Here is a 16221-nt window from a genome sequence, read left to right as displayed (position 1 = left end):
AGCACAGCAACAACAGCGGACAATAGTGAGTCGCATTAGCAAGAAACTAGCCAGCTAATGTTAGTTATATGATTGATAACTCTAATGTTGATGATTTCCTTTTCAAATCTGCAATTATTATGATCAGTGTTATAGATTTAAATTTTAAGTGCTGTCTGTATATTAACTGATCTAAAGCCAATATGCTATAAACTCATTTAAAAGTAGAGAAGGGGAATTTCACACAGTGAGCGGCCATGTTGATTTGAAGTCACTCTGTAAATGTGGAAAGAACTGCTCGTTGAAAAAACAACCCCAAGTTGACGAGTTGTAAATTTGAAGTTGAGGAAGCGAATTATAAAATGCAACCTCACCTCAAACACAGCATAATATAATAATATACATCTTTAATTTATTTACCGTCTGTATGTCTGCTCTTTATATTTTACAGTAAAACACACTAAATCCCAGACGTGTGGTCATGTGACCAGGAGTACGAGTGTGTGTTTCTGTTATAGTGTGTGATTATATAATGGTTATGACATGGTTATAATAGTAACCAAAACAAAGGGTTTTTATTATTCTCCAACCAAAATACAGACATTTTCCTGAAACATCTGTTGTAAGTGTCTGCGTATAATGTGGGTGCGTCTGTAAAATTTATTTAATCATTTTAAAAGTTACAAGAGTCACTGATGTTTTTTTGTACACATGTTAACCAGGGGGGTGGAAACAGGACAGAAACAGTACTTAAGTAAAAGTTTCAAAATCTTACTCACTTAAAGGTTGTAGTATGAAACCAAAAACTTACTGGAGTGAAAGTCAAGAAACTGATCAACAATTAACCATTCAGACATGAATCTTATTAAATATGGATCGCTGGTATAGAAGAATTTTTTTAATCAGAGTATGATTTAAGTATGATTATCATATAATCCATCAAGTCTAATCAAGAGTTAAAATATTTAGAAATGATAAGAGATTTAGTACATTTAGTAGATCCTGCTCATGAAGAGAATGACTTTATGCATATGATTTTATAAGAATATTTAATATTAAGAATATTTTTTAGAAGTATATGTGAGAATACTTCTGTATATGAATATAGCTCGGTCATATCTCATGGGAAGGTGTTTTTTTCTCTACCAGAATACTGAAGTGCATTGTTGAGGTTGTGATGAATGTTAACTTTTTATTTTTTTTAAATAAACTGACTGAGCTCATGCCACGGTTAAAACTAAGATCGAGGGACAATGAAATAATTGTGGCGAGAGGCATGGGTGTGATTAAAAGAAAAAAAGAGAAAACTCCATCTAATGAGATCATTGTTTTTAGAATTGTATAAAAGCACGAGCCATGACTATGTAAATCAGATGATCTGCAGACATCTCGGCTTTGTTGGTTGATTCAATAAAGTCTGATTTTTGGCATCCAAAACCCTTTGACTTTGGAAAGTTATTTTTCTTATTCTGAACTGAGGAGTTTTGCCACGACACTGGTTATCCAATTTTTAATAAACAGCTAAGATTGCTGGAATTAATGTTTTTACGTGGGAAGCAAACGAGACAGGAAATGAGAACTCTAGAGACTAACTAGCAATGTCATTTCTTGTGACTTTGGCTGGATGTCTTTTTTAAGAAAGTGCATTTAAATAAGTGAGAACACAACGGACTGGTATTTGATGTTTTAATGAGGTCAAAATGAAATGTAATGAGTAAAAAAAGTATGAAAGTTTTTAAAGGGTTTTATGTTTTTGCTCAGCTCGGAGAGGTTTTGATTTAATTGTGTTCTCCCTCTTTGTACCATCTGGACATTTAATCCGGGCTGTTGATGGTTTTGCCTCATCTGTCGTAATTTATTTTGCTCTCTCTCCAGTGTTTACAGCTGGAACTCACCACAAATGCACAATGAGTCGGGAAATGTTTGAATATCCCACAGACAAATACAGAAACGTCAAACAGTGACACGGTGAATCGTGTTTCTACAGAGTTATGCGGATGTGGAACCAGGACAGAATATTTTATGTGTGTGTGTGTGTGTGTTTCTTTTTACCATGTTCAATCATTTGGTTCTATAATACAGTAAACACAGAAGACGAATGCTCTGTAATACGTCCTAAAAAGATCTTCTGCGACGTTACCATAGCAACAGACAGATCAACTCCATGCACTTTGGAAAGTAGTCCCAGTCTACAGTCACACAGAAGGTGAACACACTACAGAAATGTACTCACGGTTGGGAAATTAACACATTATATGGTTATGTGATGATAAGTAAGGAATGAAACACTCTGTGTGGCGCTGTGAGAGGAAAATAAGCAACGACAGGGTGGTGTGATGAAGCGGAGTTACTGTTACCACCCTGAACGGATTATATTTCAATAACAGCACGTCCCCAAGTGTTTTATTCCTCTTATACCACAGCAATTTGCCAACTATTACAATCTTTTTTCTTTTTTTTTTTAAAGGATGACATATCACACTTTGTTACGCATTTATAGTTACGTTGAATGTCATAGAACATCCATGAGGCAAGTTAGTTCCTGATGTCAATTACGTTATAGCAGCTATAAACAGTCGTTCCCTCACCAGCCTCTCTTTCTTTTCTCTCTCTTGAAGTTAATAAGGCAAAAAAAAAAAAGACACAGCTTGAACTGAAGTTAAGTGAAATAGGTGTGTTCGAGCAGGAAATCTCTAAAATGTGCAGGACAGGAGGTTCTCCAGGACCAGGGATCGGAACCTGTATCCTATTTAGTGCTTGTACTAAGGGTGGAGGGAGCAATTACATCACTGCGCCACTAGAGGGACCTCTGGAAAAAATAACAACAACAAAACATGCTTTTTTTCTCAGCAAACTTCATAATTGAAACTTTCTCCTGATGGTTTTAACTTTAAATCAGTTTAAAGAGTGCCCTTCTTCAGAACATTCTCTACGATTGGTTAGATTTTATTCCATTTACAGTATATATATGATGTAAAATGCGATTAAATAGTTCTCTTTAATTAAGATTAAATTATTCTGATAACCATTTAGGCACATGGTCCAGTCATGATGGTCTTCTTGTGCATTTACCTCCTCATGTTTACAGTCGCTTACGCAGGCGGGTTAATATCTGCTCCTGTTCCTGTTGTACCGAGTGTTTACTCTGTTCTCCACACTGTCCTGCATATTTATTGTATCACGCTGCACTTGTCACACAATGTGCAGTATGCTCTGTGTACCTTGGACCTGCGTTGTATCAAATATTACGCTGTGATGCCGGACACTCGATATTTGATATTTCATACGGGTGTGTACGAGTAGAAAGATGGAATGATGATATAAATGGACTTTCATTAATATCTATTATATACATATGTACTGTATATGTATATAGAGTAAGAGTTAAACATGCAAACTTACCTAAACAACTTTCTTGTGTTCCTCAATCTTTCAGCAACATTGCATGAAAGTGTGAAACTTGTTTAAAATGATTTGTGATTTCTGTTAGATAAATATAGAAACCTGTTTAAAGAACATTAAAGAACAAATAAAATCATTTATTAAGTTATAGTAACGAGCAAGTTTCCCAGTATTATGACTTCGAGAACTTAGAGCATTTACATTAATATAAACTACAAAGTCTAAAGTATAAAACAAACAAGCTTTAGATGTTAGATAAGTCACCTACAAAATACCAAGTTTACAATAATTTACAATAAACTAAAATATATTTATTGTAGGCTAGCTTGTACATGTGTACGATGTTTCTTTAAAACTTTAATGCAACAAAATAAAAAATCTAAAATAAACACCACAGACACTCCTTTTTTTAATCATATATTTAATTTATGTTGAACATTGTCATTGTTTTCAAACACACACACATTGTAATTTCTAACTCGGAACAATAAACACAGGTCATCATAATGTCATTATTTTCCCCAGTATATATGTATATTTATATATTTATATATTTATATATAATCCCAAGATGTTCATCGATATAATTAGACATTGACAGATTTACTCTACAACTGTTTCAGTGGATGTCTGATTATCGAACGGTTTTCCGGTAACATTGTACTTTGTCCTGTTTAATATCCGAAAAGGTGAAGACAAATATGTGGATAGAGTAAATAAATAAATAAATAAAATCTGGCTTTGTAGGCTGTGTTGCCCATGTTTATCCGACCAAGTCCCTCCGAAAAGGCCAGACGAACAGGAGCAACGCAAATCTACATTTCTGAATTAAATAAATAAAGAAATTAAATACAAATAGTTTCAGAAACCAGGCTTAGTTCTATGTCTCGTAGTAGCGAATCCAGGAGACTGGATACTCTGATGGGGAAAACTGGTGTATGGTTCGTTGCAGTTTCTTCCATGTTCATAATGGCATCATGGTTTGGATTGTTTATTATTTAGCTAAGTTTGACGTAGACCTAGCAAATTCCTAAACATCCTGGCAGACAAGAACCAACCATGATTGGTTACGTCAAAGTGTGACATCAATAATATTGTAATAAGCTAGCTAGCTAAACAGACTATGAGTACAAATTTCCTAACATGCCCTGGGCGAGTAGTGAAACGCCATTGAGATACAAGTCCTGTCGCTTTTATTTGCTACTACGAGACATCCATCGTGACCCGGATGCCTGAAAAACCTTCACATATTGCCTCTCAGATGCATTTCTGTTTTAAGACGCACAAATATGCAGCCTCTAACGTTCTATTCCTCAAACAGAACCTGAAAAAACAAGACTTTTTTTTTCCAGTTTCCATTATGGCGTCATCGAATTATTTCACCCCGCCCATTTCCTCTAATTAAAAATAAAAATAAAATAGAAATCATTCCTCTTTCCCCAAAGCGAAACTGACCCACTGCTCCTTGAAGTGGCCTTTACTAACATCTAAAAAAATAAAATATAAAATAAGGTCAAATTGAGTTTAAAACAAAAGTACGTCATGTGTGGGACGGTAAAACGTTACAGCCAATCCGATGAAGTTGTGCGTCCTTTTTCTTAAAACATTTTTTTAAAACTTCCCTCCGATGACGCACAAGAAGATGCACGAACTTAACCAGACTGGAGCGGTGAAGTTACCCGTGCCTGTTCCCCCTCCATCCACACACACACACACACACACACACACACTGTTAAACCTAAAATAAATACACAGAGGAATGGCTTCATACACACACACTCACACACTCACCTTCACAAAGGGAACAGAAATCAAGTCAATCGCACATACATCCATTTTTTTATTAATTCCACTTCAGATCCTTTCTGTGATTTGTCCGTCGTGTATGAGTCCTACCCCGATGCTAAACAAATCAGCCTAATTTCAATATGTCAATTTTTGGATGTACCTGAAGAAGTGGGGACCCCCGTCCCCCAGATTCACCCCACAGCACAACACCGAACACAATATAGTCATTTCTCTTTTTTTTTTAACAGCTACAAATAAATCAGCATCACAAGGGGAGAAAGGAGAAATAAAAGAGTTGTGCTATTAGTGTTGAGTGGCTAAGACTAGCGGACACCTTCATCACCATCATCATCACCACTTATTATTCTTGAATTAGGTCCACTAAAAATAAAGTCTGAGATCAGCAGGTTGGGGCTTTTAACCCGAGACGAGTCCGAGAGAGGAGACTGAGGCGTGAAAGGAAAACGCTTTGTCCCCGAACCTGTTTTTGATGGCAGTTTGGCAGCGTTAGCAAGACGACGAGGTCTTTGGTCAGTTTAAATCGTTTCTGTTCTGGGATTAATGAATGAGTGAGTGTTCATTTAAAAAAAAATGCTCCATACAATCGTCCATACAAGATGGAAACAGTAACGCTGTTAAAAACAGAGTGGAAATGAACACAGACCTCCACAAGCTATAGCTATAGGTTAATAATAGCTAGCAAGCTAGTTAGCATAGTTTCAGCATGGTTTCTTCCACAACTAATCGATTGCTGGGGGAAAATACAAGAAGAAGAATTATTTAACCTGTTGTTTTTGGATTTTACGCCGTCTCTGTGCTGTTGCGTACCACTAAATGAGGTAAAGCCATAGCTATAAATTTCACATCAAGATAGCTAGTTAGATAGCGAGCACTGCCCTTGAATTTTTTTTATAGAGTATAACTAGATGACTGATGGGCAGAATAATAAAAAAAATTATTTTCTGCACGGTTTTTATGCAGTCTCAGTGCCATTACACAGCATGGAAATTAGCTAAAGTGGAAGCTAGGGGTTAGCTAGCTAGCATAATTGAATAGCATAGTTTCTGGAGGTTTTATTCCATGACTACGCAAATAACAGGCAAAATTATTGGAACACAGATTTTTTATGCCACTGTTCTTCTTATGAAATAACATGATTAAGAACATCAAAGATGGCACCTCCTCAGCTCCTGCACACACACACACACACACACACACACACACACACAGTCTTATTCCTTTAAGCCACACTAGCCTTCGCCTGTTAGTCCTTGTCGTTTAATCCAATGGCGAACTGTACATATGGCCATGGGGGAGGGGAGATATGAACAGAATGGAGGGGGCAATTGTGTGTGTGTGTGTGTGTGTGTTTGTGTGTGTGTGGTAAAAATGATCACGTGTGGCTCAGCACATCATCACTGGCTCATTTCATGCTGACAGATCGGTCCTACGTGACTGAAGTCCTGTATATGTGTGTCTGTGTGTGTGTGTGTGTGTGTGTGTGTGTGTTTGTGTGTGCGTAGGTGGCATTATGTTATATCACTGTATGCATAAAAGCAAACCGGTATGAGCAGTGTGGACATAAAGGGACGGGAAAAACACACAAAAAATCCCCCCCAGGTGCTTGGCAGTGTATAAACTAGACAGCTAAAATCAACAAACACAGACACACACACACACACACATGCACACTCACACAAACATATACAGACACACTCCAGGTGATGATCTGGTCCCTTTTCCACATGCAAAAAAATTATAAATATACACTGTATTCCTACATTTAAACATAAAATCAAACTAATAAAATCTCGAGAAAAAAACAAAAAAAAAACTAGTAACTTAAAAATAATGCGAGCAGTGTGCTTTTAATTTTGCTGGCAGCTCGGCTGTATTTTTAAATTATTATTATTATTATTATTGTTATTATTATTTTTCGGTTTAAATGCGCCATCAAAAACGAGGTTCTTGTGCATGCTGATTCCCCTTTTATTTTCCTGGTCGTGTGCGTCCACTGTTTTTGCCAATTATAGACTGTTTGTAAAATATTCCTGTATGCGTTTCATTTTAATAGACAGCATCATTCTACCCTGCGATAAAGGAATGTGTAAGAGATAAGACACTACAGACTTAATAAAAATATAAATCTATCGCCATTGGTCCAAATCATTTCTGTGGCAGTTTACAAAAGTCTATTGTTGAAAAGAAAGAAGGAAAGAAAGAAAGATGCACTGAGAGAGAGAAAGACAGAGAGAGAGAGATTGGGTTTTGGAAGAGTATCTCGGTTAAAGAAGTAAACTACAAGCATAGAATAACTGACACACATCGTGCGGTATATACACACAGATTCATAGGCAGTTTTTTCAAGCCAAAGAAGTCATACAAAAAATAAAACAATAAAAAAAAAATACAAACGCACACCCACACACGAACTCTACAAATAAAACTCTACAAATAAGGACAAGTCGTACACACACCGAGAGATTTACCGGGATTACCGTCTGCTTTCAGAGATCTCAGAAAAGCGGGAGGTATTTACAGAGGACACACACTCACACACACACTCACTCACACACACACACACGCTCAGAGGCCGGACGTGGGGACGCAGAGAGACCGGGGTCCGTACAGGGGGTCATCGAGGGCACAGATTTACACTCGTTTGTTGGGTAGTGATTGAATAGTTGTAAATCGGGCGCAGGGTGGGGTAGGAAACTCACTCTTTAGGTGCTGAAGTAGACTGAAAAAAAAGGCCAAATGTCAGATTGTTGTACTTTTAGATGTGGACTTTTTTTTTCCAGGTTAGAAAAAGACTATAAGTAAGTAAGATAATCTACAAATAAAAAAAGCAATGACTAGGGAATGAGAATAAAAAAATTTAAGTCTAGTATGTTTAGGCTGCAAATTATACAGCAAGAGACTCTGAAAAAATATAAGACATAAATAAAAATATATTTTTAAAAAATAATAAGTGCATAAGTCAAAAAAAAAGAAAAATGTACAGCTATTGGTCAAAATACCCAAATAGATTTTTTTGAGAAAGAAAGAAAGAAAGAAAGAACTCTTCTCTTACCGATGATGACGATGAGCACGATCACACATATCACCCCCAGGATTATCATCATCTACACACACACACACACACACACACACAGACACACACACACACACAGACAGGAGAAGGCAGTATGACGACAGCTGTTTCCCAAAAATTAATCCCAGGCTTCTCTTCGCTGTATGAGACGACTATCACCTTTTAACAACATGGAGGACTGTCGCTTCAGCTGGGGAACTATTTGTTACATTTAATTTTAAATACGATATCACAGCATTGATATCATTAAACTGTGATTAAAAACTCAGAGATTTATTACAATATGAAAACGTAATACTGACTAATTGCTAGTCGGCTTATCAGAGCAATCGCTCTGTGATCAGGTGTTTATTTTTTTTTACCTTGGCATTCTTCCACCAGTATTTATTCTTGAGTTTGGCAGCGCTGGTCTCGAACTGAGAGGCTCCGGCCTGCAGCGCGTCGGCTCGGTCATCCAGCTCTGAGAGCTTCTGGTCCCTCTCCAGAACTTTATCCACGTTCACACGCATGATATCCACCACCTGAGGACACGTCCAGCAGATTTTTTTTTTTCTGGTTGAATGTATACACTCATCAAATTAAAAAAAAGCCCAAAGGATGCCTGGATAATGCACTTAACATATCTTTACCCTTAATAAAAGAACTACTATTATTACTACCTTTTAAGTAATAATAATAGTTTGTTTGTACCTCCACGTAAAAAAAATATCATTTACTTCCTAGTTTTATCTCATAGTTATATAATAATCATTTTTGCTTTATTACTCTTCATTTTGCTGTCATTGTTGCTTTTAATTTCATTTTAGTTTGTCAGTTTAAATCTGTTGTGTTGTTTTTTATTAGAATGTATTGTATATGTACAGTGTCACTGGGTATCCTGAAGGCGCTTATAAAGAAAATGCTTCTATTTACCCTTTAAGATGAGAATGCACAGAAGAGAAAAAAGATTTATTACTAACGTTCGAGCAAATTCCTGAGCTTGCACTAAACTATCAAGCTGCTTGGATCTGATGCATGTGTATATCTAAGCAGCTCTCAGTAATGAACTGATACAAGCGGTCAGTTGGTCAGTTACTCGTTTTTATTACTTCCTGTTTGTCCTTAGGTGTGGAATCTGCACCATGATACACCAAATACAGTGCTAATAAGCTATACAGACATCATACTGTGAAATGTTCAGCCTCCACAGTGTATCTGCTTCCTTTTTTTAATGAAAAGTGTGTGTATGTCTCTCTCACCTCGTCCACCTGAGCCTGCGTCTGCTGTAGGCGGCGGTTGCTGGTCAGGTTGGGAGGAGGCTGATTCCCTCCTTCAGGGGCGGGGGCGCCGGCGGGGGCTGGAGCAGACCTGGGGTTCGAAATAAAATCAGTACACCTTAACCAAAACAAGGCCTGCAAGAGAGGATATCTGACAAATGAAGAGCTCAACTTATGGGGTGAAAATAGGACTTAAAAATGAATGAAACAAACAAAAAAAAAACCCATACGCCAAGGCCTAACTTTAGTGAAATAACCAAATCTGAAAACTGAAAATGAATCTGATGATCAAAAGTTCCATAACAAAAAAATGTCTCAGTTCAACAAATCTTTTCCTGTATGCACATCTCAATCAGAATCAGGACAGATAAGAAAATATCTTTAAAAAAATATAACCAAAAGGCACGGAGACACAAAAATAACTGGTGGCCCACGTTCTGTAGTTCTGCACATCGCTGGCCGCCTTTTTAGGACTCTAGTCTTCTAGTCTTCAGCTGTTGGTACACATTTTTGTGTTTTAGTTTATAAAAAGGCTAAGATAAAAAGAACCAAAGAAGAAAAACAAAGAAAGGATTATTCAATTATAAATTATACAGCACGAGAGAAAAAACTCTGATTCAGGACACACCAATAAAAGATCAAAAATTTAACAGTAAAGGTTTTTCCTCGGTTTTAACACACTACCTGAACTAAAAGTATGAGACCGTTGTAACGCAGTCATAATCCAATAATAACAAGTATTAAGTATTTAGATTATAAAGAATAAAAGAGAGCAGTCTACAGATCATTAAGTAAATGATCGGGTGCAAAGGATGATCTGACAGATGTGACATGACTAATAAGGAAACTCTAATATCAGTCTTGTAAGAAGAAAAATATTGGAAAAAAAATTACAAAACTCTAAATTAATAAATCAGTACAGATAAATATAAGGCATCGAGGCACTTCTGTTATTTAATCTTACAATCATCATCATCATCATCATCATCATCAATACACCTTATGCTTGGAATGTGCTCAAATTTTAGTCATCTGCCAATTCCCACCCACCAGCCAGCTCTCCCGTGTCCTCCAACAGCTACCAACCGGGGAGGGTGACGATAACACGTGCTTCCTCTGAGTCACGTGAAGCCTCCAGCCGCATCTCTTCAAACTGCTGCTCATGCTGCGTCACAGGGCGGAGTAACACATTCGGAGGAACGCGCTATCCGCCCTCTTCCGCATACGTGAGCTCAAAGATGCTAACGATTGCCTAGTGTCGCTATGATTGACAGGAGAGAGACAGAGAAAGAGTAATGCCACTCCCACACAGACAGCACTGATTTTTTTTTTTTATACCGGCCATGTATTCGAGGAGCCTGGTAAAGTGGGCGTCGCTTTTGGAAGCCATTTGAGCTTCTAAGCTAAAATATGTATTTTCAGAAGGCAGAATACAGAAGGCAGAATACAGAAGGCAGTATTACACGTGTCCTTCTCAGAAAAGTCAATTCTGTTCACCAGACAAGAAAAGCTCGAACAGCTGGCAAACAGAACTACTGCTTTGGCAAAGAGATAATCTATTTTTATTGTGAAATGGACGAAAGTTGAAAATGTGTCATTTTCATAATCACTGTGAATGTTGCCTACTGTTTAGACATGCATCAGCAATCTGATAAATGATATATCATGATCATAACACACTCGATATTATCATCTGTTTACAGTGCTATTTTAAAACTACACTGTGATTTGTCCTGATGAAATCGTGAGCCGTGACTGAAAATGTGTGCGCATGTGAAAATACGAAACCTCTGCGATTCTCCGATTTGTCCACCAGACGGAGACAAATCAGGGGATAAAGGTGACCTCTGAACACTGAACGCTTCTGCTTAATCCCATTGCACTTTTGTGTCGTTTTCTTTTAACACAATTACAGCGTATTCCTTTTTATTTTTGCTCACAGACAGAGCAGACGAGACGAGAGGACAGAAGGACGTGTTAAAATCCGGACATTGCCGATGTGGTGTTTTCTCCTCATCCTCTGCCTCCATTTCCGCCTCTCCTTCTCCTTCACTGCTGTCTATATTTAGAGCCTTCAGTCCCCTTCAGAGAGGACGAAAATCACCAACATCACATCTACACATGGATAGGACTTCAGTAGCTCGGGAACTCATGACCAAAACTGTCCTAATCGATTCATTTGATTCATTTAAGTTATTTTAATGAAAGGTTTTAAGCCATCTCTGGAATTTATTAGTTAGTTTGAACCTCTGTGTTAACTAGCCATGTTCTGATATTCATTTAGATGACCTTCTGAGTCTGAATCTGATGATTTTTCCATAACAGGAATTGTCCCACAGCATCTAGGGTCTCAATGCTCCTAATTTTTTAAACAAATAAATTAAAAATAGCATGTTTTGCACACAATATTTTTTTTATCATGGACGCTATAACTCTGTGCTAAACAAGTGAGAATGTCACATGCACAGGAAGTTAGCAAACCGAGGTGAATTTATGGTTAAATGAGAAAAGGTAGGCCTGTAATATCATAAAACTAATATAAAATGTGTTAGGAAAGTTTAATTTCAGAGCATAAAGTATTCAGATGCACTGTCTATCAAAGACTGAACGATTTCAAAGTACAACCAAAAGCAGTGCAGCTTGTGATTATGGATTTTTTTTCAATCCAGTAGAATTGAAATGTGAGAGAAGCTTAAAAAAATTCCAATCAAACAACCAAAACTCACATATTACAGCATGTAAAGAGTGTTTCTGAGGATCTGACGTCAATCTTAAGCTCAGAGAGCTTTATCTTTAATAATTTCTTATATTTTACATTAAATGGTTTCATTAGAAATATCATGTGATCCTTATTATCCTTGCTCATGGTTAAAAGGCCTTAATCATGCACAAAACCTCCAGCCAACCTTAGAATACGTTTGTTTAAATACGATTTTAAAAAACTGAATGATGTCCAGAAAATACTGATCTGTGTACAATACGTGTAAAACTCTATAGTTGTGCTGTTTGTGAATAGAACACAATTTCACATTTAGGGATTGGCTCATTTGCATATCGTGATATATCAGCACACAGTCACGATATATACATATATACATATATACATATATATATATTTTTTTTTGGATATCACATAATCATATCTTTCCCCACATTTGCCAGTCAAACATCATTTTGAGCCACAACGTCCTCCTTTCTTTAAAAAGAATAAATAATTAATTAAATAAAAGCACTCTTCTATCTCATCAGCAAATAATAATAATAATAATAAATGATCAATTCTCACTGCTCTTGTCATGTGGAAGATATTAAATGAGGTGTGTGTTTTGCTCGACACTGTAAGCGTAAGGGATGTGATCAGGATTTTGAGGTAATCTGGTGTTGCAGCGTTTGCAGCTCGCTCAGCTCGGAGGAGGCTGGGGCTCGGCCATCTTGCGCAGGAGACGTGTTAGTGCCAGCCATTTGGTTACAGCCTCCATGTAGGAGCAGTACGACAGGAGCTTTACGAGCTCCTAAATAAAGAATCCATACAGAGAGATAATAATCCTAAACCAGTATTATTTGAGAAATATACATTTCTGGTAAGGGTGTGTGATGGATTGTCCTGTTTTGCTTCATAGGTACAAGAGCAGGATGACAATATGACCCTCCCTCCCTCCCAACCCCCACCACCACCACCACCACCACCACCACCGAGGAACATGTCTACATTTAAAAAAAATAAGAAGAAGAAAGAAAGGAAGAAATAACAAAAACAATAAAGCTATTTTCTTCTTTTATGATTGACAGGTGATCACTGTAATGCAGATTTAAACCAGGATTTAGGCCATATCTCACCCACTTTTATAGACGACTCAACAGATAGAATATAAATGCCAACATTCACAGCATGTTCTTCAATGTCTTGTATTAGAAAATATTAAAAAATTAAATAACAATCAAGCAAATTTCCAACAAAGCCAGTCTGATCCGGAGCCTATAGGCGTGTTTCGGCCATGTCTGCCATCATTCACAGCTCTATAAATAATAGATATTAAATAATAAATAATAAAATACACTGCAAATCATTTGCTTTGACAAAATAACCAGGCTGGAAGGTCTGATAGCTATTCTGATGGCCATATATCTTAAATATGTCTGATTGTTTTTATTATCATTAAAGTCTATCACCAGAATTGATGAGTAACCATCATCTGAGTCTGAGATGATGTTTTTTTTTATAATTAAATACAGTCATAAACATCCAGCTATATTCATAATAAAAGATATTTCCTTAAAAAAAAAGCCTTTAAGCTTGTATTTATAAATGCTTTTTTTTCCCATGATGCCTCTCACTACCCTGAGCACCTTCTAGAAATAAGCATCCGCGCACGAGCTGACTAATCCCTCCCCGAAATAAAGAAACTAATAATAATAATAATAATAATAATAATAAAAAGAAATAAATATGTTGTAAATGAATCAGTACTCACATTTCTCTTTAGTGTTGGCGCGTGCACACACAAATCCGACAGAAAGATGGTGTAAACGGCGTTTTCTCTCTCTCTCTCTCTCTCTCTCTCTCTTTTTCTTCTTTTCCTCTCTCCTTCTCTCGGTTTTTTTTTATTATAAGGGCGCGCGCGCTTCTTCTCGCAAACACGCGCACACACACGCACGCTGTTGTTCTGTTTTGGGTTTTTTTTTTCCTCCCGCACTGTTTATTTTATTTATTTATTTATTATTTTAATTAAAATGAGCAGGTTTAGTGTGTCCGAGCTCCGACACTGAGCAGCCTGCGTACATAAAAAATGGATGCTCTCGGATTAAGAGAACAAAAAACAGAGAGAGAGAGAGAGAGAGAGAGAGAGAGAGAGAGAGAGAGAGAGAGAGATGGCTCGCTGACGTCACTCGTCATCCGGGGAAGCTGCAGGTTGGAGAGGGTCACCATGACGACCGCGCGCACTAAAGCGCACTATCTGTTTGTGCTGTAGCGCGCACGCGGAGGTTGCCATGTACTCGATTTTCACGCACATTGTGGTTACTCATGAACTTTATGTGAGTAACAGCATGTGATCACATGGAGGAAAAAAAAAAAAGTCAAGGTGCATTTCAGCATGTTATGAAAACTCTTTTTTTTTTTTTTTTTTTTTTAATAATGCCAAGGTACGAAAGATAAAAGTACAGAAAATATCAACATTACATACAAAGAAGTGACATTACATGTAAAGCACCATTTGCAGACGTATGTAACAATAAGTAAATAATACAAAACGAAAACTTTAACAAACTAAGTTAAAAAGATGAAATAAATGAACTGTTTTAAGAGCTTTGAGATTCGTGGAAGATGAAATAGTTTGGATGTACTGTTGAACCTCTTTTTTTAAAAACAATAAATAAAGGATTTTGATGAGTGAATTTACTGCGGTGAATATGAAATTTTGCAAGATGTAATAATAGGTTAATAATAAAATATTCATTTTATTCATGTACATCCTTGAAAAGCAAAGAGAAACCCTGGAGCACACTGCGATTGATAACATTAGAGAATTCAGTCCAAAATAGCTGTGTGTGAGGACAATCCCAGAAGATATGCATATCAGTTTCATTAGGGTCACCACAAAAAGAACAGCTTGTATCTATGTCTGATCTAAACCTTTTCAAAAACACATTAGTTGGGTAATGTTATGAAAACAAAACTCAGGTAGGTGCATGTGTAGGCATGTGAATATCATGTGATCATCAGATGTAGGGGAAATAAACCATGCACTAAATGTGACAATATGTGAATAACAAAAAGTGAAAAATGCACATGTGGAAAATGAAACCCTGATCTAACACACAGATTCAATTAATCAGTTAATTAGCAGTCCTGAGATGGAGATGAGGTGTGTTAGAGTGTGAGAACACTAAAAACTAAAATGTGCAGGACAGAGGGTTCTCCAGGACCACACTCAGGAACCTGTGAGACTTTAGGTTCTTGATTTAATTATGTACAATAATCCAAAAAAATGCACCAGATCTTTTTCTTCCTGAACTTTCCACAAAGAAAGCACAGTAGCTTCAAGATGTCATTAATTCATTATAGATCACCTGTTTTTGAGTTCTTCAGGTTTGGACCTGAACCATTCAAGTGACCATTCAAGCCAGAATAATATAATATTTTTTTTTTAAAAAAAAGGTAATTGTGGATTTACACTGTAATTAAATTAAACTTTGGAGATCCACTGCACTATAGTGTATTTGGGGTGTTTTCTGGGTTGTTATCTGGCAACCCTCCATTTTTAAATGCGTTTAAATGAGAAACAGAAACACCAAAGATATAATATAATATAAGAATCCAAACAATGAATGATCACTTGTCTGGAAGTTATAGATTAGTGATGAACTAATCAGCTTTGTTTGTTTAGATTTTGAATTAAATATTTTTTTCAGCTTGTTAGACTAAATTTAGCTAATAGACAACAAGCTGCATGATTAACTTCATATATATATATACTGGCCCTTTGTGGAGCTATATCCTTTACTAGGTCCTTAAATCCTTCTTAGGCTGTACTCACACTATTAAATACTAACTAGTGCACTACAGGAGCCTGAGATAGTACCAGAGCCCATGGCTACATCCCAAACCCCTCAGACTAGAGTGTGCCTAAGTAGTGCTGTCCTGCTGTTTGGGATAAGAGCCAGGAAAACATGTGAGATGGAGGATAAAGGATGTTTCATTCG

The 16221-nt window shown here is 36.8% G+C and overlaps 1 protein-coding gene across 1 annotated transcript; it reads right to left on the bottom strand.

The window, feature by feature from the left end:
• Positions 1–3792: 3792 nt before the first annotated feature.
• Positions 3793–14331, bottom strand: vamp2 (vesicle-associated membrane protein 2). Its single transcript, XM_026910335.3, has 5 exons — positions 13992–14331; positions 9502–9610; positions 8626–8784; positions 8243–8294; positions 3793–7909 (listed from the first exon to the last, which is right to left on the bottom strand). Coding segments are annotated over exons 1-5 (339 nt in total). The 5' UTR covers positions 13994–14331; the 3' UTR covers positions 3793–7892.
• Positions 14332–16221: the final 1890 nt, after the last annotated feature.

Source organism: Pangasianodon hypophthalmus, chromosome 17 (assembly GCF_027358585.1).
Source record: "Pangasianodon hypophthalmus isolate fPanHyp1 chromosome 17, fPanHyp1.pri, whole genome shotgun sequence".
NCBI classification, from domain to species: Eukaryota; Metazoa; Chordata; class Actinopteri; order Siluriformes; family Pangasiidae; genus Pangasianodon; species Pangasianodon hypophthalmus.
This window is presented reverse-complemented; position numbering and strand designations above follow the sequence as displayed.

Bases quoted from the DNA above. Each gene is read 5' to 3' on its own strand.
- vamp2 (XM_026910335.3), bottom strand. The intron at 8,785-9,501 runs GTGAGAGAGACA...ACGTGTCCTCAG, and splicing joins CGCAGGCTCAGGTGGACGAG to GTGGTGGATATCATGCGTGT. The intron at 8,295-8,625 runs GTAAAAAAAAAT...GTGTGTGTGTAG, and splicing joins ACTGGTGGAAGAATGCCAAG to ATGATGATAATCCTGGGGGT.